Genomic DNA, 27,433 nt, shown 5'->3' with positions numbered 1-27,433 from the left:
ACCCAAAAAAAGGACATCAGTTCTTTCAGATATTTTTGCAAATTAAAAACGGGTCGAAAAGTGATGTATTTTACTTATTTTGCCACAAATCAACTCTAACAACAAAAAAGCGCAAAAAATCAGACCACAGGACATGAAGATGAAGAGTCGGGATTTCTACAAGATCTGGACGATGTCCGTCCGGCATGGTGATCGTGAACCCGTTTTGTAATGCGATACTTTTGATGGGGTAAAACAACAATGTGAAACCAATGGCGCAGCTTGCACCGCGATGCATCTTCCTTAGAAGCTTCGGTCGTTGCCAATCTTGCCAGATGGTCGGGAATACTTTCACCAAAAATGGATGATTAATGGGAAGAAGCCCGAAACCGCCAGTTTCGAGTGTGTTGAAAGCGCATGCGGTGCAAATGAGTAAACATTGGCCAACAACCAAACGGCCCGGTGACCATAATGCCCGGGAAATACGGGCGGCACAGAACGGATTCGTAAACTCTTTGAGTGTCCGTCCTGTATGCGATCGATTAGCCAAAGAGACGTTTGCACCCTTTTGAAATGCTTTCGGGTTTGGGGTCAGGTTGAAAAGAAAGGGCTGCTGCTCCGGGGATAAGTGTGTTATGATAATTCTTTTCGACACCGGTTCGGGTACATATGCAAAAGTGAAACAAAGGATAACCCACCGGCAACCGACACCGGGATGAGACACCATTTTTACCTGTGACGTGGCTGAGGGAAGGATTGCACCGCTTTTCGCCGCACAACTGGCTTGGTGCGACCTGGTTTTGGTTCTGATTTCTTTCAAGTTCGATCCTTTTTGCAATCTTCTCCAACACCGTTTGTCATGCATCATTCTGGCAGCCGTCAATGCTTCGTTTGAATGGGCATTGATTGTCGTATGTGCCTTGTTCGGGAGAGTACGCACGATTATGATGGTGATGGTTACGTGTTATGTGCCTTTGAAAAGCCATACCGCTTCTGGTTTCTGGTGTGGGTGATAAGTGTAAAAATTGAACCAAATGGTACGTTTTAAAGATATACACAACCTTAGCCCCGGGTCGTCTTCCCGCATCAACCAAAACAACGAGGCTGTCGCAGATGGTAAAGCATCGCAAACTGGCTGCAGCAAACCGACAAGTCATCCCACATCTAACCAAGAACGCGCGGTTGAACCAAATACCGCAAAACCACCACCGGTTGGTAACGAAGAAGGTGAACCCACCGACGGACTGACTAATAAGTACCCGGAGTTTTTTTTTTCGTTTTACGTCTTTTCTGGTTCTCTGCTCTGGCTTGTGGCGAAACCTGCTTGCCTGAAAAACGGACCAGCATCGGTGGTGGTGGCTGGTGGGCCCCACCGACTTGACAATCATGGGTGCTTTACCAGATCTTCAGTTCGGGCGTACCCCACCACCAACTACGCCGGCCTTGCGTCCTCTAATGTCTTGGGAGATTGCTCCAGCAGCTTCTACTGCTTCGAGCGTCATTATCGCCGGTTTTGCACGTTGTATTTACATTTCCACCTGCATGTATCGTCCTGCGGGAGGGACGGTGAGGAGTCAAACGATGGCGACCCACAAACGACGCCCCCCAAGAATATGAACATGAACTCCCACTTTCTCGTTTTTAATGGTTTCGGTCTCTTTCATTTGCCGATGGTGGAGTAGGAACAAACGTTGGCAATGGTTTCATCATGCAGTGCAAATTTACATTTCCCATTGCTTCGGAAGCTTTATCGTCAGAATTTGTATATATGTGTGTGTGACTGTGTGGAGCTTCTTTGGAGCTCGAGTACTCGGGTGTATCCTCCGGTCTAAGAAGTTGACGGTAGGGCAGAGCTATACGTTGGCTTCCGGTTACTTGCAATGGTGCGTAAAGATGTGTTCATGGTTTTGTGGCACATGAACTTGTGCCCTTCCCAAGAGCCACTGTAGACCTTCTCATTTTAGCTTTCATTATTTACTGAAATGAATAGGACTTTCTGTGCCGCTGGATCTCTTCCGTATCCTTGAGCAAGGAAATCGAGATCCATCCACACTGGCAGTATCTTATCGCTGCAAGAATGACGCACAGGGACTGATGCTACTGGAAAGAAATGTCTATTTATAATGGGATATTCTTTTTTTAAATTTTGCACAGCCTTGTCGGTTTCTGCGTATATTTGCACATTCGTATCACTTGCAAATAGAGTTCACAAGGCTTTAGTAGTAGTCTGCCAGGCGCAAACGGGTCAGTCAGTTAGGAGAAGAAGGAAGTTCTGAATAGGCTAAGATGGATGGAGGTATCGTATTTTTGCTGCTGGCAATAGCTACTTCAGTTACATATGAGAGAGAGAGAGAGAGAGAGAGAGAACAAGAAAGTGAGGGAAGCCGTTCTCCCTATTGTGTTGTGGAGGAGTTCTATCACTAGTCTCTAGTAAGCATTACGCATCCTTAATGAGTTACGAACGACGTATAGAAATCAAAGATGAAACTTTGACAACATTGAGCTCACGAACACTGACCGCTTTCTACCGTTGTACATAACTGGTGGATGGTTCTAATTGTAAAACAAAGAGGAAAAGTTTTTTTTTATTATACTCCCCAGTTTCATTCACCCTCGATGCTACCGTCCAATGTTACTCCTGGGGGAGTGTGGAACTGTTATAGCAAAAAAGGATTCCGTTTCAGTTCACCAACGTAAAGGAGGAGCTTCTCCGGATCTATTCATATTGTTTGATGCTGCTTGAGTAGCATCAATCGTACCCGAACGCCCAAGTGCATGCAATATTGACTTGGAGTTGGATGAAGCTATCTCTGTACGTGAAGGGTAAAATGTTTGTTTTTACAGTCGTCTACCCAATGTTCAATTATGCACATTGAACTTGACTCAATAATATGAGGTATAATTGTGTTACTTTTGCAAAAAAATGTTTCGGACCTGTTCTAATATATTAACGCCAAAATAAATAATCCTTGGGCATAGTAAATACCACTCGAATATATAAAAAAACAAAGGTTATGTCAAGGAGTTAAAGTAGCATACCAAATAACTACCAGTATTATCCAGACATGGTAAGCGACCATTTCCCAATGTCCAACGTTTGACCGTACGACTACATGCAAGGATCTCATTTCGATGATTAAAAAAATATTCACAGCACAACGATGCTGTGTAAAAAAAAAAAAAAAAAGTTCAAGTTCAATTTAAAGTCTATCGATGGTCGTCTTTTTCACAGTAATTCAATCAAGGCCTATCATCCATGAGATCCGCTGAAAGTTTTTTTGTTTGAAAATTCCCCAACCAAATCTTCTAATGAAATTAAGAGCAACGAATAACATTTTTTACCATGGTTGCACATCCAATCCACCTGCATAAAGTAACGAGCATTTTGAAAGCCTACGAAAAGAATTGGCTCGAATGCACATTGCTTGCAGTTCATTAAACAATTTTATGGCATGTAGGATGTCAGCAATGTTAACTTCCTGCGCCGTGGTCGATGTTAACTTCCTACTCCGGCATGTTATCAAACCGCTCAACACCTTCAAAGCAAGTAATGGTGTAGTTATTAATGAACCAAATTAAACGTCATTCATCCGCTAGCATTCTTTGGCTTGTTTTGCCTTGGAAAAAGATTGAGATGCACCAGGTAGCCCGTTTCGACCGGCGGTTGCTGTCGAACACGGTCCATCGTACCATGCACAAGAGTCTTTGTCAAAATGGACGCCAATCGATCGATGTCCCGAGCTGTGAGGTGCATCCCAGTCCCAGCCTAGAATCGGTGGTTTGGTGTTTTAGGCTGTTTCTTCCCTTCCGGTGTTGCTGCTGGAAGTACATATGTTTACTTTTTCCCCCCGATCGCGCTATTTCCTCCGCGATGGGCTGCATGAGCTGAAGGGAGCTGTAGCCGGACTGCTGGAGAATATATGGTACCTAGGAGCACCTCCCGTTTCGATCCGCGATGCATGGCTTATGTGCATATAAATTGAATCATGCTCGGTATTAGGTCCCCAATCTCCTCACGCCGAACTCCTCCTCCTTCTTCGTTGGTAGGCTGTAGCACAATCGAAAAGATTTCCCAGTTGTCCGTCGTTGGGTGATTCGCCTCTGCTCGCATTGCGCGCTGACACAATCCTTCCGGCTGATGCCAGATCGATAACACCGGGCACGAGCTCTGGACGGGCGGAAACACTGCACTAACCCCCACAGTCATTCGCTGACACCGGGGGTACAGGGAGCCTTTTCATGCTTCGCATTCGCGCACATCCGTTGCCTATTTGCCTGGAACGTTGACAAGATTGACAAGCTGTCGCTCAGTGCAGTGGCGCTGCTATGCAGCTGCATCAGACTCCAAACTGCAGGCGGGTATTGCATACGGAGAGGAAGAAGAAATAAAACCAACGATATGCACCGTATCGCACAACGGCACCGAACCTAACGAGCTTTTGGCTGTTTCATCCAATTCGCGCCCCCACTCACCCATACACACAGCATCATCAGGAAAGCGAGGGAAAATCGAAACCCCAGCCCATTCCTTCCCTGCCCACCTCAATCACTTCAGCTCACGGAACCATAAAGAAGTGCATCTAGGCAACGTCCATTTACCTCTAACCCGCGATATTTTCGGGGACCTTATTGCAGCGAGAAAAAAAGGTGCAATAGAGAGCCACCAACATCACCATCGCCTGCAAAGCAGTCCAGGAAAAGATGGGCCCTTCGTGGTGTGCTGCAGTGCACATGCACTGACCAATGCGAGTGTCCGACAGACTTCTCACCCTTACCTCCGGCCAGCCCTTGCAAGCCGGACGCGTGTCTCGCGCGTCCTGCGTACAAAAAGTGCATTCAAAATGAAGCGCTATCCACCCGTGCGCGTTTCAGTCGGGGAATTTTCGCGAACAAAACCGTCCGACCCAACATTCGAAATGCGTTGTATGTGTGTGTGTATGTGTTTATGTGTACACGTGCGGGGGTTTATGCAAATTCGCGAACGGCGCGCGAGAACGAGCTGGATGGAATGGGAGGCTAAAAATTGCATTTCAAACCTTTATTTACTTCAAATGCTGCTGCTTGTTGGTAGTGTGGAGTCCACAGAGAGAGAATTTCGCGGATGGGATTGAGCGCACGAAGGGACCAGAGGAAGATAGGATGATGTTAGCAGGGAAAGGTTGTCCGGTTTTATATAAGCAAATGCTGTTTCCTCGAAACAACACTGCAATCATGCGTTGCTACGAGGCTTCAGTGCAATTGATAAGGAAACAAGTATGAGAAAAGCTAGAAAAACTGGGAAAACGGAGGATTTGTGTTTCGAATATTATCCCAACTTAACTTGATGCTTGATGATAAACCAATGCCACTATTACCATTGTATTCTATCAGTGCAATAACTGGTTTGTCTACTAAATGCTATAACTATGTCGAACTTACGTCGAACATGTGTATGTTTCGTTATTTCAATACTATTTGACGATGAAAGCTGTTTCCATTGCTCATTAAAGTAACTATTGCCAAATAATTTCGATAAAAATCGGCGCAATCGCTCTTAGTATCGAATTTCTAAAGAAAAATGTTACAAATTATGGAGACCATTGAGGTTCCTGAAAAAAATCGAGGAACAATTCGTCGCTTGGCTCTACTCCATCTCGAGACGGGAAAGTGCACAAATATCCCAAAAGCGAACGAATGCAGAAGACGAAAACAGAGGGAGGAAACAGTATGCTAAAGGCAGCTAGCATAAAAAAATATACACATACACTAACATCCACAAGCCCCAGGAAAATCGAGATCAACTGGGCATTATTGGCAATGCGTTTTGCTTGCAAAAGCGCATTAATCATCACCATCACCAACTTCGCAACCCCGATGGTGCCTGGGTGCTGGACTTTCCCTTCCCCTGTGCGGGGCAACCTCAGCCACTCTTCCTGTTGCCTTCCATCGCCCTTTTTTCCGCAACGAAACGCAATCATACATCCCATCCAATGCGAGACAGAGAGAAAGAGTGAGAGCGTTTCGAATGCACCGGATGCGTTGGGGATGAACTTTGTGCAGCGTTGCAGTAGGGCAGACAACGTGCGCCTGCCCCACCCGGGCTAGTGCGCATATCCTGACGAATATCCTGTGCTGCCGCTGAGCTGAGCGCTTGCCGAGTTGAGAAAGCCGGCAAAAAATTGAACGCACGGCACATACACACATACGCGGAGGGAGAGTTACGCATGCAAGAGCCGGATGCATTTGGCCGGAGCCGTTAGCAACATCGTTTGGATGCGCTCCATGCATATCCAGGCTGCTGGATGGATACATAAGGCTCTTTTCGCTCCGACCCGACCCGGAATGCACCGGCCGACAAGTCGTCGGGCAACAAAGCCCAAACACACGACCCTTCCCTCCCTCTCACTCTCCATCTCTTTCCAACCGGCCCGGGCAGGGAGGTTTGTTTTGTGTTTGACCAGACGACGAGGCTGGAAGCGTGATGATGGGAGGGAGGGATTGAGGGAGAATGTGCAGAATGTATGCTCCGCTCAGCATACAAAGCTGGACAAATGAAACGATGCTAGGCAAAACCCGAACCCGCGAATAGTAGTAGTCTCCATTTGGTGGTGGATATGCATTATTAGAAGGGGGGCTGTACAAGTGGCACGGGAAAGGAAGCGAAGGGCGCACAATACAACGCACCTCATATTGGTACGGAAGTACGAAAAGATGGACAAACGCATATCATGGTCATTGGAGCGGGAGAAGTGGGGCGGGGATAAGCGACGGGAAAACGTTCGTAAAACTTAGCAGCGCCAGTAGCAGCAAATGACGTCCACGTCGACCTGGTGCGGTGTGTGCGGTGCTTTGCTCCAATTGATGTCCAGTCGCGCTCTGGTCCACCCGAAGATATCGATCCAATCTCCGAACTCTGGGCTGGGGAGAGTTTCGGTTGGAGTGCCTGGGGGACCGCATGGGGCTTGTCAGATGCCATTTGATATATGCTATGTACCATGCACATGCACTTCTGATCGAGCTACCATCGCCTCCCCCGGGGGGTGGGCGCGAGGGCCTACGCAAAGCGCCATGTGCGTGTTATGTGCGTGCACGCTGGGCTTCACTTTCTATGCCTCTCCGCTGGACGCTGATGCTGGACGGTGCGTGGCGGTGCGTGTGCATTCCTCCTCACAAGTGTATGCTACTTTTTGCAGACTGCATCGAGTGCATTCGATTGCATTTGGTGTGTACACCAACCAGCTATATCAAAGAGGGGCATGACAGGAAGGTTTTCCGGGGAAGATGGAAAGGATTTGAGAATTCGGATGGTTGTGAGCGGACTGACAAACACGCACATACGTACACACACGTGAGTGCGTACGCATGGTCGGGCAGCAGAAAATAGGATTAATGCCTCCAAGGGGGGCTTTATCAAGTTTTTAGTACGAAATTGTGCCCCATCGCACAATTCGCTTTTGCTGTTCATCTTGTGTTGTGTTGGGCCTATGGGGCGGTTCGATACAACGGCCATGTACACTACGGGACACTAGCTAGGCAAACATACAACGCGCATAGACGAGCGTAGAGAATGAGCATTCAAAATCTCTACTAGCGGGGGGTCTATGGGCTTTGCGTGCGCTACACGATACCGATCGGCTTTGTGTTGGGAGCTGCATAGTTTTAAACAATCGGCCGAATTAATTTGACGAATTCCTTCGCATGGACGCGTTAATTAAATGTGTGTGGCGCGAGGTGCATGAATATTTTTGATATCGAAACTCAAACCTTATGTTGTTTGATTAGGATTCACGGGTCGGTGAGAAAATATGTTTTAAATGAGCTCGCACGTTCATTGCTTTGCCATTAAATTTCCCCTTTGAAATTTGAATGCAATACAAATTAATGAATGTTTTTTAAATTAATTACTTATACTAAACTTACACTAGAAACTAAAATAATTCTTTGGATCACAATAAAACTACGTTAGGCATATGAAAAAAAACACAATGAGATGATGTTGTTAATGGACTTCGTGTACTGTGTATCTATGACTTTGGAATTGATCATTTGCAAGAAGACATACTTGGCACTAGACAAGACAGACTAGAAGACAAGTTGGTACTAGAGGGATTTAGCATCCATCGGTAGGGACATCAACAAAACTATGTAGCTATGAAGTTTCCACCAGCTGTTGCAATCAATTGTCCGTAAAATCAAATATGTTCATGCGTAGACATTCAATGATGAAGCTTAGATATTCTTGGTAATAGAACCGCCTATTCAGCTTACAGAAATTAGTTAGAGATATTAAATTGAATGATGTTCATCGAATGTAAAAGAAATTATTTCAGAGAACCAGCCGATCAGACCAACTTCAATGGATTATTAACGTCATCAATAATTATATGTTGGTACTTCGTCCGGGTTCCAGGTTTTATGGGCCAATTCAGAAAACAAATTTTGAAATCATTGCAGAGCTACTCAAAACATCCAGAAAATAGCTTCGGCAATCCAGCATGAAAAAGTAATATGTAGCGTAATTGTTCTCTTCAATTCATTCCTATTGCAAATCAAAATGAATTCAATGGTAATTTATTTGTTGTTTTACTACACAAAATATGTGTTAAAATACAAATATGTGCTTGGGATGTTATGCGTTCTTGTGTTACTCATGTCATATTCAAAAGGGGACATTGGATATGAAAAACGCCCAGTATTGTTCCGTCATCATTCGTTATGAGCGGTTCATGTTTACTTTTCAACATCTAAGAATGGTGTGGACGGAGATTAGCCCGAGTCGTTGATTGTTCGCGAGACAAAAAAAAAACAAGATAAAGCAATTGGAAACTGTCTACAGAAAGTAAAACCTATGACTAGGTTCGTAACAGTGGCCATGTGGTACCGATAAAGAGAGCTGCGAGACGCCCCCGATTCGAAGCACACTTTCCCTGTACGATCCAGCACAAGCAATGCGAGCCCGTATCTTGCAACACTCTTCAAAATTATTGCCATCCCTTGTTCGTCTGTTAGAGAGCTTCGCCTATGTAGTGCGATAGTGCGAGTTGTAGTGTGTGTGTTTTACATCCACCTCATCAGCAGTCACGCGAAACGAATTTGTTCTTGAACTTGTCATTTATCCATCGAACTGGAACCTGGCTGACGCGCGCCCGTCAATCCGCCTTCAAGACGAAACCATGCGAGTGCCCTATGCTCTATCCATATTTAACGGCTGATTGAATGTATCGGTGTGTAGATGGTCAGTGTAATCAATTTTTCCTTCCAAGATGCCTTCAATCCCTCGAGCGGCCCAAATGTTTTAATAACTTCAAGGATCGCTTTGTTTGATGAGCGAAGCGCTTTTTACGACCATTAATTGCTTCTTTTCTCCACACTGCGCGTGGCCATCCCGGCCATTGAAAGTAATGGGCGCTAAACATATGCACACTGTGTCTGCGGCTGAACGTTGCTCAATTTTTCAATAAATCATCTTCCGGGTGCGGAACCCTCACACGGCTCCATCCAACGTCCACCATATGAGCAGTGTTCTAGGTACCTTGTCTCGTAGACGCCCTTCTTCCTGCTCGGCCCTTCAGTGCCGTATTCAACAAATGTGCTGTTTGGGGTACAAATGTATCAGAAAATGCTTGTTCGATTGCTGTCATCTTCACATGGGATGCGTGCCTTCCGTACATGTGCGCGGGGATCTTCAGAACGGAACAAGCAATTGATGGAATTGCTACAAAGCGCACTCAATATGCGCGGGAAACTGGAAATAACTCGAAACGAAAAGCTTGGTCCACAATCCTTGCCTCCCTCCTTTCTGTGCCATCAACGGGCCTGGTTCGTCAATTGGTCGTTTGCTCCAACGTTCGGTTTACGCCGGTTCAGCCGGAGTCGTTTGGGTACTGCTGGTGGCGGTGGTTCAATTGCCTATCGAGCGCAACCATATGCAAGCCGCGCGTAATCCCACCTCAATGCAATGGCGCAATTGACCTCAGCACCCACCCAATGGGAGTCTTCGTCCCCCATCTCCCGCAGATGAACGATTCTTTCGCATACAGATTTGCCGGACTCGCATGAATAACTCTTTCTTCTGCCGGGTGCCATTTACATCCAGCGTAATGCCATTTCCTGTCGCCACCGGAAGGAACGATCGCGCGCGAGAGCAAAACATTAAAAAAAAACGGGTGAGAAACTTGAATCCTTTCGTGTGGTGCTGGCTGGTTGTCTGCGGTTCCCATAAGATCTGTATCGGTTGTCCGGTTGCGCAAGTACTGGGCCTGGCTGTAACCTCTCGGGGGCAGTGCACAGTAACTTCAATTAAACTTGGTTCGCTCATGGTGTTGGTTGTGGTCATGATACTGTTGCGTTAATCAAGGAATGGTTTGGTGTATCATCATCAAACGCCACCAGAGCGCTGTTTAAGGCTGAACGCGGGCGATGACGACCACGGAATGCATCAAGATGCAAATTAATTAATCGCATTGCGCTGCATGACTCATACGAAATGGACACTGTTCGGGGCGACACAAAAAAACCCTTCGGCGTATCGTGGGTTTCTTGAGACCGCAGTTTCTGCGCTTGATTAACTCCGCAGTTTGAGCCGTCCGTAACAGAACGAATTGGATACACGCCTAGCACAAATGCGCTGTCAATTAATGACTCATCGAAACGGGTTCCATTTCGTAACCCAAAATGAAGGTCGTTTTACGGTTGTTGGATGTGCATTTCCACGTCTTGAAGGACGACATTTAAAGTAACGTCAAATGAATTTCTACACCGTTTCTCTTCAACTCATACGCAACTGCCCGAAGATATTCTCGATAGTTCTATGAAGGCAAAAGTGTTTTTGTTGCTGCTATTTCTTCCCCTTTCTCGACTGGTTCTGCATCAAAACATCCGAGTATAATAGACACAAAAAATAATTCCGTCCAACATTCAACTTCAACGGCAACTCATTTCCTTCCTTAATCGCACCTCCAAAAAAAAGCCTAAAAACTCTATTCCCCAGCGCCTTCCAACGGTATTTCGAACAATGTATGGGAATATATACTTATTCTTTGCTTTTGTTTTTCCACCCGGATTTGCTACAAAAACTGCACCCACGGAAAGTGCATTCAGAAGCGCGCACACACAGCGCCATTCATAGTAAGCAGCTATGCAGAAATTGGAAGGCTGGATTTGATTTGATGGTTCCTTAAATATTGTCTATACGTTGCTTGCTGCCATCGTTTGCTTGCTTCCGCGCGTTTTCTCACGTGGCAAAATGACGATGGCGGCGGGCTAGATGAATCAAATAATAGACCTTATCTCTGCCCCTGGTTCGTATCCACCGTGTCCACCCTCCTCCGACTAAAAACCCCGTTCTGGCACAAGAGCAGCGTGATCGTTCTGTGCCTGCCTGCCCCAGAGGAGCCGAGGAACCGGCGCGCGCGTAGAGAGCGCTGCCCTTCATTATTGCTTAATATGTGATTTTTATATTTTTGCGAATGAAAACGAAAATGCACTTTTTGGGGCGAGGGTTTTTTTTTTATTCCACATTTAGAAGCGATACTGCAGTTGCGCACGCTTTCTCTCTTGCGTCCTCTTTCCATTGGATTGAAGGATAGAAGGAAAAAAAACCGGCATAGCACACAGGAAGAACGAGGTGTGTAGCCCGTTTCAGAACGCGCGAGAGAGGGCGAGTTACTTTGGGTTCGTTTCGGTAAACGCGCGGGTAAACTGGGCTCCTCTTCCGCGTTACTGAATGTTCCGCGCTGGCAGTGTAGTTGGCTAGACGAAATTTTAATCGTTACTCGACGAAAAATGCAAACCCCCCACCAACCAAACCCAACTGACGTGAAAGATAGGCCGAATGCAGCAAAGCCTGAGTTTTGCACAGAATGAGGAGGTGGAGGAGGAGGATGAGGAGGAGGAGGAGGAAAAAAAGTCAAACAACCCAACAAACACAAACAGCTGCCGCTGAAAACTGCATCGTAATGCACACTACCTTTCAGACGATGCACTTTATTGCTTGGATCGTAATGGTGGGATGTTGTTTTTGATTTTTTTGTTTCCGCCAGAAGGATGAAAATGAAAAACTCCACACCAAAGCAGCGGCGAAGTACTATCAAATGTGCATTACGTGCAGCTAATTCGCTGCGTTGCAACTTAATGCAGCAATACTGTTTAATGCTGCGATGTGGAAGCGAAACTCTCTGCACTAAACTGTTTCTATGTTGTTCATGTGCACTTTCTTCGCAACCAAAAATATATTAATGTTGCTATAAAATTTGGCAAACAACCAACAAACTCGGCTCGCTTAAAGCAGGCGTCGTTCTCTGTCTTTCGCTTTCTCGCTCCTTCCTACACTGCTCTCCCCAACCAGCAGTACATGCTTCAAGTGGTGCCGGTCGCGCACGCAAGGAGCAAACTCATTAAATACGTTCTCAAGGATGTTATGCACCAAGATGCACTCAAGGATATGTGATGCCTCTCAACATTTGGCTGGCGGATGGGGGGGAAGGGGGAGAGCGGGTTGGAGTTTTGCGGTAAAAGTACTTCTTCTATATGCACTTGCACAGACACACCGACCCGTTCCCTGTGCACTTTGTTTGGTTCTAGCCGATGGCGCGGTGCGTGACAAACCATTTCTTGTGTGCGCAATGTCGAGAGAAGGAACACACGGAACTCCTCTTGCGGCTCGGTAAGACAACTCGACTCACCCCACGAAAAGCACACCCTGGAAGGGATTGCATAATTTGCCACCTAAGACCACATGCAAATATTCCTCCTCCCCCCTCACAGGGACCCCTAGGTGGAGAGGGGGGGGGGCAGAAGAGTGGTGTTATGTACACTTCTTTTGCGGGGAATGATCCGGTTTGAGAAAAAGGGGTGCACAAACTAAGACACGAGTAACGAAACAGAAGAAGGGATTGCTGCAGTACGACGGCGGCATAGCAAGACAAAGGCCTCCAGATTTCAACCCTCCTCCCTTTTCCCCATCATCCACCAAAACATTGGAACGTATCGTTAGTGGTAGCAGAAGACCAGCAGTTGTGGGGGGCTAAAGACCGGTCATGAAATTTTATGTTTTCATGCGTTTCATCTCCTTCAGAAGTCATCAGCGAAAAGGCGAAAAAGGGGTAGAGCCTTCTTTTTTTTACATTTTCGTTGCTGCAAGAAGAATCTGTTCCGGCTTTGTATTAATTTTCTCCACTGCTCAAACATGCTCGTGCACATACTCTCCCGCCGGCAACCTGCCCACCAGCACACAAACAACGACGTGGCCTCTCCCCCTAATCTGACGTGGTTGTCTTACTCCGATGCGTACTCTGATGCGAAGTTGAACCCTTTGCAATACACCGGCAGAGACACACACACACACACACTGGTCGGAGTTTCCCTTATGTCCTGTTTTCGTTTTCTTTTCATTGCATTTTTCGCTCGCAGAGATTTTCCTCAAAATTGTGTCTTTGTTTTCGGTTTCGGGAACTCCGAGACTCTCCTCTCGAGAGTAACTTTGCCGGAAAGGAGGAGGAAATAGGGGGTGTGGGAGATGGTGGTAGCAGCGTCGGGGCAACCTCAATAGGCTGATCTACTACAACTCTTTTTCGCCGGTGCAAAAACGCAACAACAAAAATGAGGAAACAGAATGGAAAACTTCCCGCTCCGGCAATTCCGTCCAGCCGGCTCCATGGATGGGTGAACGGGTTGAATTTTCATCAACTTCTGCCGCACAACTTGAAACGCACGTGTTGGGAGTGTGAGGGCGGGGCCGTTGTGGCGATTATGACTGATTTCTTCTCTCGCCGGAGAAGGAGCCAAAAATCAATATTTTTTCGCAAACTTTTACGGATTGTGCAAAGAGAAGACAAGTAGGAGCATTAGCGGCGGCGAGCGATATCTTGAGGGAGAGTTTTTTGGTAATAAAATATGCATTTTCATTATAAAGCATCGCGCGGCGCTGCATAAGGATGTGGGCGTGTGCTTATTGTATTAGATACGAGGGAAAGCTGCGCTGTTATGTTGGCCCTCTTATTGATTGGTGGCTGTGGGTGTGTGCCACGTACCAATGTATGCTGTGAGGCGGACCTGCAAACACTATTAACGCCTACCAAACGAGGAAAGGAAATAATTACACAAGACAATGGCATTTATCTGCAAAACCAGCATCACGGACGAGTCCTTGGATAAGCAGCCTCAGCAGCTATTCTTGCATTAGCCTGAGGGCAATACGTTTACACTGACGCTTGCACAACACCGGCACCACCGCACCCGGCTTTCGCATTGTTGTCCGGTGTGTCGAGGCAGCAGCAGTAGGCAGCGGCGAGAAAACGTCCAATTCTTCGGACAGGTCGGTGTGATAAAGCAAGCAATGTTTTGCTGCACCACGTCACACTGCAACACCGGCCCACACTACCAAACACCAGCAGCAGCAGCAAACAGTGACCGGATGTGACAGGGCCCCCGAGATCCCCTGACATGACCGCGACACTCTTTAATAATGCAAATGTCGTTCGAGGCACGGCAAGCAGGCGGGGGCGTGTGTTCGTAAAAAATTATACAAAAAATTCGCCAACCCCTCGCGCGCAAATGCCAGGAAAGTGGTTACAGTGCCAGAAGAAAAATAGTATATCCGAGGACGACGGGCTGAAGTGAAATGAAGCTGCGTTATGTTGTGTTTTTTTTTCAGTTGCATTTTTATTTTCCAACTCTTTTCGGCTCGATAATCGTAAGGCCGGCTCGCCGCACACTGAGTACACCGTAGTAGTTGGTAGAGAGTACCCGACGGGGGTGTTTCCACAGCTACCCAGATTATCCAAACGCGTACTGACGCGTGTCTCCTACTTCCCGTGTCTCCTCCCTTCGCCCTATGCTGTCCTTCAATCAGGTTAACGTATTTCGCCGTTGATGGAGCTGGAAGAGAGGCGGAAAAACGGAAAAATCTGTACAACAGCGAACGTAGAAATGCATTTTTCTACCGCGCACAGGCGTATCGAAACTCGGAATCATTACGATGGAGGTTTTATTTTCGGTTTTTATGTTGTGTGTGTGTGTGTGGATTTCACTCTCGCTAAGTCCCATCTCCGTCCGATTTGGTGCCGATTTTTGCATGGCTGAGATGGCATTTGCAAATTTTCAGCTGCATCTATTTGCACGTAAAGCACTAGATGTCGATGGTTTTCCCATTTTACTGAGTGTTTTTTTTTCCTAAAATATTTGCAAGCGAAAGGTTTAACATTTGTTACACAAACATGTTACAGTTTCGTTGGTTTTTAAAGTTTTATGATGAAATTATTTTTTAGAGAAAAAAACCTTTTCAAAGCCACGTCGTGTGTTGCAAGGAACAAGTATGTTGGCGGCATAATGTTACATTTAAAATGTATGCTACCACAGCGAGCTCGTTTCACTTCCCCAAACGAATGTAAATAATGTTGCAATGAACATAAACACGAACACATTAAAAAAGTTCCTAGTAATAATCATTGTTGCGGCATGGTACCCGTTGGGGGAGGAGTGTGGCCACAACATACACTCCCATGGCAGATATGTCTACACATCTTTCCTTTTGACCGTGTGTGCGCTAGCCCAAACCAAGAAAAATGGCAAAAGATGCTCCAAAGCCAGCGCGAGCTCGAGGAAAGAAAATCCGCTTTTCATGGAGCGCCAATCCCCATCCCAATCCTCCTTGTGCCACTCCTTCGCACTTTGCTCTAGATACTTCCCGAAACGAGCTCGACACAGGAAGCGCAGTGCTGATGTCCGAGGATACGGAGCTATTTGCTTCGGAGGTTGCATAAGAAACCTCATATGAATGGCTTAAGGGACTCGTGCTCGTCCCCGCTTTCCAACGCAAGAGAAAAGAGAGAGAGAAAGGGGTGGAGAGTGCATATTAATGGCTGGGTTTGGTTGCGGCGACGTGTGCTGAAATGTTGATAACCAGCATGCCTCAAAGATTCAACTCAAATAGAGCTGGAAGAACTTGTGCATATTTACCATCTCGGTTTGGTGGCCACACGTTTCTTTGCTCCGTTTCCTCTGGAGCAGACCTCGGGGAACAGCGGGCGGCCCACTTTTCTGGGCGACGGCAAGAAGGCAGCTGGCGGAGGGCGCACATTCAGTATTATTGCTATTGCGCTGCTGCTGCTGCTGCGTTGCCTCTATTGGGCGACGGACGAGAAGGCCCAGTGCAAAGGAAGGGTGAGCGCTGCGCCGTCGTCGTCGTCGCACTGCAGCCGGCGGTGCACGGCTAGGAGGCGATGCAATAATTTCCTTCGGGCTTTTCTTGCTTTCTGCCAACGGTTGCATTTCTTACGCCTATCCACCATCACCACCACCACCTCTTCTATTGTAAGAGCGGGAAGGTATGACGGGAGCGGTGTAGGAGGGCTTCTCTTCAGCCCCAAATACAGGGGGAGGTGTAAGATATCGCTGAGCCCGAAATGCGGAAGAAAAGAACGAAGGTGCTCCTAGTGCGGTGCTGCTGCAACATGTCGTTTGGAAGGATGCTAGCGGCAGATGACTTGCGGGGAACTCGGCTGGTGTGTCCGCGGGTGTGTGTCTGAGAGTCGGCACATTCAACAGCCCAAGCCCGGCGACTAAGTAGAGATTATAAAGCAAGGAAGACGAAGATAGAACGCAGCCAGAGGACGAACGCGAGCGTGCGCGCGTACTACAACCCCGAGAACACCCCGTAGGACGATAAATACGATGACGATGATGTGATGAATAAACCGTGCAGAATGAACTTATGAGTTTTAATTACTCGCTTCTCGCAATGTGCAATCTTTGGATGATTTCCGTAGTAGCTTTTTTTTGTTTCTTCTCTTTCCCTTCTTTTGCTGTTTCTTGCCGTTTGCCACACGCGTGTCCCTCCTGCTCTCTGCTGAGGTGCGCGTTCTCTGTGTACTCGGTAGAGTAGAAAAAAGGGGGAAAACGTCGTCGTCGTGCGCTTCAATCTGAGAGCCATGAGGCCCGGTTCTGTGAGTCACAAAGTCGATCAAAGTTATGGTTGCGGGCGGACGGAAGTGTGGTGTCCTTTCGCAATCCTTTCGCTCTCATTTACTGAGCAAGGGTTTTTTCCCAACCTTTTCATCGGCCTTCCCTTCCTTAGGCGCGGCCCGCGTTGCCAGTGCTGTTTGCTGCGTTTGCATTGTATCCGCACCATCACTCAAGCGAGCGCGAGAACGTGTGCGTGTGCGTATGTCTGTATGTTTGATGCATTTAAAATCCTTAACCTCAACCGAAAGACGATGACACAGACCCACTTGGGAAGACGCATGCCGTACAAATCAGGAGGCGGATGCGATTGTAATGGTGCGCCGCATTTTCTCGATGCATTCATCGTTTCCGGGTTGTGGCGGTGGTTGGTTATGGGATGTTTTTGTTCAAAAAATCGATCTTAACTCTCCATCTCAGGTGGTTCAAACAGCACCACAGTGAACAAAAAAAAGGGGTTAACGAAAACCTGCTCGGCACTACGTTGTAATAACGTTATTTGCTTTTATTTTTATTTCGTCCCTGAAATGAATCGTAGGACGTTTCGTCTTCAGGCCTTTGAATCCGTTCGATTGTGTGAACAGCTCAGCTCTTTGGTCATTTTCGGCCGTAAATAAAGCAAGAGAGTACGTGATTTGTAAATTGATTGGTACTCTTTTGCGCTACCAGTTACCAGCTTCCTTAATGTTCAGTATGGTACAGCCATTGTGAGTAATAAAAAAAAAGCCAACAACCCTTCCCTCCCCGAAGTCAACGACTCAAAGACCACCACCAGCAGCCACAACGAAAGGAAGTGTTGCCAGGGCATCACAAGGATGAAGGAAGCAAGGCAAACCCGAAATCTGTCATGTGCCCTTCCTTCCTTTCAATTGAGGCTAATTGAACTTGAAGATTTGTACTGACAAACACAATGGACACAACCAGCACAACACGCGCGCGCGCAGCTGTGTGCTGCAAGTGCACTTGCACTGCTCCGTACAAGACTCTGAGTCACAAGCTGCTGGGGCCTTTCTGCCAAATAAATCCCGGACGCAGGAATTTAATTAGCTCTAATTGATAATTGTTTGCAGTAACGACCATGAAAAACCGTACACTGTGGGTGTTTAGTTGATCTTTGTTTTTTTTGTGTATGGTTTGAGTGTTGTCTTCGGGTCCGGAGGGTATACAAATTTATGCTGCAATTGCACAAAACGGCACTGCTTGAAACAACACTGCAGCAATAGCAACCCAGCCAACCAGCATGTTTCGAACAGTGTTTGATGTGAATGAGAAACAAAAAGAAAGATAAAAACCAATTAATTCTAAGTAAGTTGTAACTGTCCTATCTGTCAGAGCTTGTCGAAGAGTAGAGCAAGAGCAAGACACATACCATAGATTTGCTTCAAATAACAAATCGGTCGCAAACTTCTCACCAAACAACCTTCTTCCGAACGGAAGGAGACAGTTCTCAGACATGATACTTCCTTTCGCACGGTATTCCAGTGCACGGTAGCGCGCACCTCCTCGCTTAACCGCAGCCGAGAATCGTATCGTGTGCACTGTGTGTGTGTATGTCTTTGAATTGCTCCACCGACTCGATGCGTTGTCTTGTGGGAGAATTAATAATAATCAGCACTTCCGGAGAGGATCATCATATTACACACACCAATCGGAGGAGGATCCTCGTCGGCACAATGCAAATTTGGGAAGGGTGAACCCTCCGGAGAGAGGCGGGCAAACGAGCGAGCACAAAGGCAAGACGTGGCAATAAAAGGGTCACCCTTTACACCACTGTGCTCGGGGGGGTAACATCTTCAACCGCAACAAACATCCCGAAAGAGGGCGGTGGAGAACGGTTGGTTATCGGAAGATATCGTTTGCACTGACGATGCGGCCGGTACGGAAGGATCCCCGAAAAGGAAGACACACAAGTGCACGATCGAATGGGTGTGTGTGTGTGGGAGCCGGTTCGCCGTACCGTACGGTTCGCAGCGGTCTCAAGTTCGTCTCAGAAAGGGCGTTACTGATTTACGAAATACCGGCTTTGCGTTCAACTGCAATCCGAAATTCATACAACTTTCGACCGACCGGTCAAATGTCAAATATGGGAAAAGGGTAACAATCACACGCGTCGCAAAGGTCCCCAACGAGTATTGTGTCCGCTGCCGCCCCCCGGGAAAGGAAGCTAGCCACAAACCGCTGAAATATGAATGCCTCACCAGCGCAAAGAAAAGGAAATGTGGAAACCAACGTGTAGAAGAGGAGACACCGCTTGCAGTGGATCGGTCTCAATCTGGATGTTTACAAAAAAAAAGAGCCGTTGACGGTGGGCTGCTGGAGCTGAAGACACACACCCTAGGCGCTAGCCGCAAAGCGATAACGATCTGGGAACGGTGACAACAACTGTGGACACAACTCCTCGTTCGCGCGTGTCTGCGTTTGCGTTTTGCTGCAAGCCATATGGAACAGGGTGCAATTATTTTATTTCCGTTTGGTCTAACAGCTCCAGCAAACTCTTTTCAGCGATCCTTCACAACACACAACACCGCACACACGGTGCCATATGTGCGCACGGCTGCGGCACACGGTACGGCCACAGGTATGCTCGAAAGCACAGAGGGGTTGGTAATGCGATTTAACCCCCTACTGGAACGTGTGTCATGTACCGGAGCATAGCGAGCTCTGCCCAGCCCAAGACGTTGGCAGCGACCCTTCCCAACGTCTTAAAGAAGTTCAACGCTTTCTTAAATGTCCTCTTTCCGTTTGCTTCATCGACCGATAATGCACCTTTCGGAATGTGACAGAACGCGCTCCCTCTAGAAGACCCTCCTGAGGTGTGTAAGTCGGCAGTTGGAATGTATATACTCTCACCGGCGGTGCTCACCGAACCGTCGTATACGTGTGTGTAACGGTCGTTTTAGGGGCAGGTTTTTTTTCTCATTGTGTCTGCCACTTTCTTCTGATTTTAAACTATCACGGCAGTAACCGACATTTTGAACGACTGTTTTGTAACGTCGCAAGAATGTTGGTCGTTGATTTTAAAAGGCCCAGGATCTAGAATACGTTAGTTCAAGAAGAAACATAAAACATCAGTTTTTTATTGTAGAAAATATTCTCACAGTAGCATACGCATTCAGGCTCAATAGCGGCTATAATTAGATTAACTTTTATAGTGTGTGTATGTGCAAACTCATCAGCACAATAACTCAATTTTCAAATGGATAAGCGCGAATAAGCGAACACACACACAACAACAGACGCAAGGCTGTTCAAAGTGACCTCACTAATAAAAAAGTTGTGTCCACTCCAATCGTCTTGAAACCAATTGACAATTACCCCTCCTTCTTCTTCTCCTTGCGCCGTTTTGGTTTCGAGAAGCACGCGTCTTGAAGAAGCGACGCTCAGCATCACGTCCCCACCCGGTGATGATATCATTAGGCGTCAATCTCGTTATCGTCAAGAATGTCGCCGGATGACACAGTCCAGAACAGCCAAGACGCGCTCTCCTCCTTTGCAGCGATGAGCAGCTACGTTATTGGCGCTGCCGTACGCAAATACATGCTCCCGAGATAGATGCATCAAACCGCGACCGTCTGCCTGTCTGCTTTGCCGCGCGGCAACTTGTCACGGGAGTGTCCAGCACACAGATAACTGGAAAGGGAAAACTGCGACACATTTTTATTATCCAATTTACGAATGTTTTGATGAGTTCTCGGATGGTCGGATGGGAACCGACATGGGAAGACAGTAAACTTCTTAGTTTATGCTACTCCGATGATCTGATGATACCGGCGGGTGTGCAATGAAGCACACCCGAGCATTGAAGGCGATACATTGGAGGAGAACTTGAGATTGGGTGTCGCGATGATGGGATGGGTGGTGTACCGATTGGGGTCTGGTGTGTGGAGTAAGTAATTAAGTTCGCTCCTTGCGCGCCTCGGCTTAAATTGATATTTATAAGTCACTCTATTGGATGGTAATTAGAAGGCGCCGCACGGCACAGCATCCATTCGACAAAACGCACAAACAGCTGACTCTGGGTCGTGAGGCTTCGAACAAAAACTGCTTCTTCCCTGCAAGCCAAACGCATACCGAACCCGGAATCGTAACGGAAGGGCGTCCTTGCAGTTGGTTGCCTTGTTTTTTTGTTGTTGCCTTTGACTTTGCCTTCGCCGTCCCCGTATTCCAGCAACCACAGGACATCGGGGCACATTCAGAGGACGCACAACACCGTTCCTTTTGAATGCGCCCGTGCTCTGGATACGGATGCATTCATGTCCGCGTGTTTGTGAGTGTGAGTGTACGGTGGTATGGCAAAGATCCAGGTGTGCATCGGAGTGAATTATTTTCCCTGCAGTGAACTAGAGAGGGACGCGCGTCTTCGATCACTGCCGGTCTCGGGCCCGTTTGTAGGGACGGCTTTTAGTCCTCTCGAACATCTCCATCTGGTCTCTCGCGGCCCGATCCTTGCTGGCCGAGGGGTGTGAAATGGGAAGGGAATGTCGAATGAAACGGCAACAAAATAATATCCTGCTTTTGGCTTTTTTCAGAAATTTGCCACAACAGACACATTGAATCTTTGGAAAGAAACGTAAACATTGCCAAATTGTAAAGAGATCTTGCTCTAGTTTTCCTGTAAAATGTTGGTAAACTTATCTGTATCGTAATTAAGCGGTAAACAACAACACATATTGCAATAGGCGTTTGTTCTTCAAACATGTTCATAAGCAAACGGGTAGACATTCGTGTGCTTCCGAGTGGGCCGATTCGCTGTATTTTTCATTTATTTTTTATGTAGAAATAAAATGTGTGTAATCTGTGTTTTTGTCCGTGCCTAACTAAAATAACCTAACTAACTCTGCTCTCCTTCTTTTTCTCCCCTTTCTTTCGCACCTTTTCGATTGCTCTCCGTTCCTTTTTCATCGTTGCTCTTTCGCTCGCACTCGCTCGGTACGTTGCGTGTTTGCCTCTCTTTCGTGCGCCCTTCGCCACTGCGCCGTACTGTAGGTCCATGCCATGGAAGGGGAAAGCTAAGGCCGGGTTAAGCGACCGTTCGGATATTGGAGGGGGCTGCTCGTGCAGCAGCAGCAGTACGAAAAAGACGACGCTAAGGAATCGCCGTGCGCAAAACAAAGACCACGCGCTTGCAGCGACCCGAACCGTTGGTAGTGTGCGTGACGACGCCGGCAACCGGGAGGGGAACGGTTCCCCCACCCGCTTGACAGCGGTCTATTTTGCAGGGGAAGTTATCTTCGCCGCCTTTGTCGTCGTCTTTGTCGTTGCCACCACCACCACCGCTGCAGCAACCGCCGCCACCACCGCCGTCGTCGTGTTCGTGAACTGCAGCAGGCTCCCTGCTTATGATGTCATCGGAGGAAGACTCTGATTCTTTCGGTTTGTACGTCGATAAGTTGCTAAAGAACAACCCTACCAACACAGTGACGATCAGCAGTAACGGCAGTAACAGCAACAGCAGCAACGGGAGCAGCAGCAGCAGCAGCAACGGCAACGGCAGCGGCAACAATAGCAAGCGCAGCAGACAGCGCGTAGACGCGGGCGAGCCAAGAAACAGCTACTCCTCGATACCCAGCTTCAGTTCGCGGCCGTCCTTCATGAGCAGCGGTCTATACGGGGCTATTTTTAGCCAGGCGCAGCAGCAACATTTCAGCGGACTATTCGGTCCCGGCGGTTACGGACCGGCGGCCGCCAGCAAGATGCTCAACGAACTGCTCGGCAGGCAAGTGAAGCAGGCCCAGGACGCGACCGATCAGGATACGCTGAGCATGCTGTCGGCGATCGAGGCTGCCGCGGCCAGCATCAGCAGCAGTGTGGCCGGCAGCATCGGCAACAACGGCGACTGCGGGCTTACCGCCCAGGACAACAGTAGTGGTGTGGTGAACGGTGCCAGTGGTGCGGTCAATCCCGCCAAGCTCGGGTTCGAAAGTGTGACGAATCTGAACAACAACAATACCAACACGAACAATAACAATACGAGCGCGTGCAACAATTCTGGCGCCGGTGATAATAGCGGCAGTGCGAAGGCTGCCAAGAGCGGCAAGAGTGGTAGTGGTTGTAGTGGTGTAACTGTGCCGGTGTCGGATGTGACGATGGGCTCGAACCGGCGTAGTAGCAGCTCGAGCAGTACGAGCAGCAACAGCAGTACCAGCAGCAGCAGCACCAGCAGCAGCAGCAACAGTAGCAACAGCAGCAATCACAACAATGCTGTTGCGAACACTAATGGTGAAAACAACGGAGGTGGTGGTGGCGGTACGATCGGTGACAGTGGTGCGCCCAAGTCATCGAGCAGTAGGAACGCAACTACCAGCAGCAGCAACAACAACAACAACAACAGTGGGGCGGACGGTTCTTGCAGTAATGGCCTCGGTGGTGTTATAGACCTTGACGGTGACTCTACAACACCACCCGCCACGAGCGAGCTGGCCCACCACATGTTGCGCAACATCCTGCAGGGCAAGAAGGACCTGATGGCTCTCGATCACGAGCTGCGCGCGACGATCCAGAGCAACCAGAGTGGCCAGCATGCCGCCGGCGGTCGGATATCGCCCGACAACAACAATGTGATCGGCAGCAAGAACAACAACCACAGCAGCAGCAGCGGCGCCGGAAACACGATCTTCGACATGGGTAAGCTCAGTGAGAACAGCCTCGGCGCGATCGTGAACGGCGGTGAGCTGAGTGATTCGAGTGATGTGGGCGCGTGCACACCCAAGGCCAAGAGCCGGGGCAATAATCAAAATGCGAAAGCGAGCCACGGTGCAGCTAGTGATAGTGCGAAATGTGATGATTTGCTGGGCGGGTCGACGGACGCGTGCCGCCTTTCGAACGGCAGTGGTGCGGTGGCGGTGGAAACGATCAACCCGAAGCAGGAGAAGAGCGACGTGATCGACGAGCTGGTGGCGTCCCTGCCGGAGGACGACGAGGTGGACGAAACCGTACCGTCGCCGGCGTCCTCGACCGGGGCTGGCAGCAACGGGGGGCTCATTGCGAAGCAGGAGCTGATGGACCTGGACGACTGCTGCCTGGACGATAAGGAGCGGGACGAGCGGACGCCCACGCCCGGCAGCGGCATCGTGCCGACGAGCCGGGCCGAACCGGAAGCGCTCAACATGAAGCGAGCCCGGGTGGAAAACATCGTGTCGTCGATGCGCGCCAGCCCGGCCATTCTGTCCCAGCCGCCGGTGAACGGATGCAAGAAGCGCAAACTGTACCACCCCCAGCAGCACGACAACAGTGCGGCGGAGCGGTACGCGGCGGCGGCAGCGGCCGGCCTGAACCTGGGCCTAACGCTGCAGAACTTCATGCTGAGCAGCAGTGCGGCGGCAGCAGCGGCGGCTGCGGCGGCGACCAACACGGCCGCCACGACGACGCCCGTCACCGATCCGGCCACGACCGACGACGACGAGGACCTGGTCGAGACGGTCACGACGCCCCACATCCACCAGAAGCGGGTGGAGAAGGACGTACTTAAGTCGCAGCTGCGCTCGATGCAGGAGCAGCTGGCGGAGATGCAGCAGAAGTATGTGCAATTGTGCTCGCGCATGGAGCAGCAGTCCGACACGACGCAGGAGGTCGTGGACGACAGCTCGTCGAGCGACATCATGGAGGATGACGCGAGCGCGCCCGACCTGTCGCCCGAAAAGCCCCACCACCACCACCACCACCATCTGTCCGCGTCCAGCACGCAGATGAAGGAGGTGGCGGCGGCCGGACCGAAGGGCCAGTCGAATGCGGCAGCCGCGGCGGCGGCGGCGGCAGCAGCCGCCGATGCGTCCAGCATGCTGCAGATGATGAGCAAGATGATGTCGGCCAAGCTGCACAACTCGCTGCCCAATGCGGCCCACTCGCTGCAGGCGGGCGGCTTCAACGGGGCGCACCCGTTCCTGCAGCACATGCAGCAGGCGGCGGCCGCGGCCGCTGCGATGCCGCACGAGGCGATCGGGCAGCAGCCACCAGCCCCACCAACCGTGGCGCCCCAGCACAGCCAGCAGATCAGCAATGCGGCGGCGATGTACCAGAAGCTGTTTCTCGAGCAGGAAGCGAGGCTAGTGAAGGCGGAACAAGCGGAACGGAGCCTGCAGGCTTCGAACCAGCAGCTTCTGCAACAGCAGCAGCAGCAACAACAGCAATCGCAGCAGCAGCAGCAGCAGGCAATCATGCCACAGCAGCCCCAACAGCAGCAGCAGCAGCAGCAGCAACATCAGCCAGATCGGAACGCCAGCAATAACTCGTCACAGGTAATGCAATCGCAGGTAACTATGCAGCACCAGCCGCAACCTCAAGCACAAAATCAAACTTCCCAGGCACTGTTACAATCGCCTGTTCAACATCCGCAGAGTCAACACCCGCAGCAGCAGCAGCAGCAACATTCGCCGACGCATCCGCAGCCGTCCCAGCAGTCCTGTGGGCTGGTGCAACCCGTGCCGGCAAACGTAACGCTACCGCCGCTCCCGCCGAGTCAGCAGCAGCAACAGCACCAACCTCAGCCGCATCCGGCCGTCGTGCAGCCGCCACAGCAACAGCTGTCGCCGACGCACGTCCCGATGCACGCGATGCCCCAGACCAACCATGCAGCGGCGATGGGTGGCCACAACATGCCGGCGATACCGAAGGGATCGTCCATTCCGTCCGACTTGACGAACCGGTTGAACATGATGCGCTCGAGCGCCAGCTCGGTCGGTCCCATGTCCGGCACGGATCTCGAGGGACTGGCGGACGTGCTCAAGACGGAGATTACGGCGTCGCTGTCCAACCTGGTCGACTCGATCGTGACGCGGTTCGTGCACCAGCGCCGATTTCTCGGCAAGCAGTCGGAGGCGGCAGCCGCGGCGGCAGAACAGCTGAACAAGGATCTGCTGATGGCGTCGCAGCTGCTGGACCGCAAGTCGCCCCGCACCAAGATCAGTCAGTCGGACCGGAGCAGCATCGGTGGCAGTCAATCAGGTAACGCACCTATGCTAAGTACACCTAGTCTTAACAACGCGTCCCAGCCCGTCCCGATGGGTCCGGGCGGTATGTCCGTAGGACCGCCCGCGGGCAATGGTAACTGCATCCAGCAGCAGCCAACGTTGGCAAACAACGTGACGGGCTGTGGTGGAGCGCGGCTCAACGGGAGCTCGTTTCCCCCGATGCCGGGCATGAACGCGATGCACGTCCCGACTGCGGGACCGGGAGTTGATCCCAAGGGTGGCCAGCAGCAGCAGCAGCAGCAGCAACAACAGCAACCGCAACAGCAGCAACAGCTCAGTATGAACTCGATCGGCATGCCTCCTCATGTACGTCCTTCTCCTTCTACAGCCATGTTCCAAGCGTCGAAAACGCCCCAGAACATCAACTCGGTTGCGGCCGCCGCGCTCTACAACTCGATGAACCAGGCCCTCGGAGGGACGCCCAGCCAGGTGAATCCATTCTGCCTGCCGCCGCCGGAACCGCGCGAGCACAATCCCGAGCAGAACGAGGCCCTCAGCCTGGTGGTGACGCCGAAAAAGAAGCGGCACAAGGTGACCGACACCCGCATTACGCCGCGAACAGTGAGTAGAATTCTAGCACAGGATGGCATTATTCCGTCCTCGAATCAGGTGCAGGTTGACTCACAGCAATCTCAACAACCGCAGCAGCAGCAGCCATCGCAACAGCAATCGCAGCAGCAAACGCAGCAGCAGCTTCCGATGGGTGGAGCGACCAACTGCCATGGGAGCAGTCTGGGGAATGGCAGCAACAACAGTAATAGCAGCAGCAACAACAACAACAACAGCTGCAGCAAAAACAATAACGCACTGAGCGGGCAGCAACAGCCTCAGTCGCAGGCATCAGCGCAGCAGCAGCAGCCAACCCCAGGCCAGCAGCAGCAGCAACAAACACAATCGCAGCCGCCCGCCCAGTTTAGCAGCCAGTCGTCCGGTGGCACAGTCCAGCCGACCGGGCCGACCACCCCGACGGAGTGCAAGGCGGAGCGGGCCGGGTTCCACGGTTCCGCCTCGTCGATGCTGCCCGTCTCACTGCCTACCTCGGTTGCGATTCCGAACCCATCGCTGCACGAGTCGCAAGTCTTTTCGCCCTACAGCCCCTTCTTCAATCCGCACGGTCCGCACGGTGGCCCGCACGGGCCTCAGCCGTCCCAGTTTCACCACATGAAGGTGTCGTCCAGCCCGCCCGGCATCAACGGCATGCTGGACCCGCGCGATTCCCCTCCCCTGCCCCACCCGCCGACGATGCTGCATCCGGCCCTGCTGGCGGCCCACCACGGCAGCTCGCCGGACTACGGACATATCAGAGCATCGATGGATGTCAACGATCGCAACTCGGACTGTACCTCCGCCGACATCGCCTACAACGGGATGGAGCCTACTATATCCTTTTCAAACCAATCATTGTTGCTTGAAGCTTCCATTGCAGCGTAAGAATTTCTTCCTTCAACTACCCCCTATTAGCAACTACCATTTGTGGAAGGTCACGGCTTGCGACGGTCTGCATACGATTCATGGCTGGAAAAGACCAGTTTTGATTAAATAACTCTTTG

At 49.9% G+C, this 27,433-nt stretch overlaps 1 protein-coding gene across 12 annotated transcripts in view; it reads left to right on the top strand.

Annotated features, from left to right (window-relative positions):
• Positions 1-27,433, top strand: part of LOC120895148 (homeobox protein prospero) — a 140,802-nt gene that overhangs the window by 91,386 nt on the left and 21,983 nt on the right. For 5 of the 12 annotated variants that reach the window (XM_040298226.1, XM_040298229.1, XM_040298227.1 and 2 more), the window contains one exon: positions 21,904-27,310. In XM_040298226.1, the coding sequence (XP_040154160.1) occupies positions 22,257-27,310 (5,054 nt within the window). In that variant the 5' untranslated portion in view covers positions 21,904-22,256. The remainder of the gene's footprint in view (positions 1-21,903; positions 27,311-27,433) is intronic. The other 7 variants (XM_040298234.1, XM_040298236.1, XM_040298237.1 and 4 more) reach the window with 7 other exon arrangements.

This window comes from Anopheles arabiensis, chromosome 2, assembly GCF_016920715.1.
Source record: "Anopheles arabiensis isolate DONGOLA chromosome 2, AaraD3, whole genome shotgun sequence".
NCBI lineage: Eukaryota > Metazoa > Arthropoda > Insecta > Diptera > Culicidae > Anopheles > Anopheles arabiensis.
The sequence above is the reverse complement of the archived record's forward strand: the minus strand, read 5'-3'. Positions and strand labels throughout refer to the sequence as shown.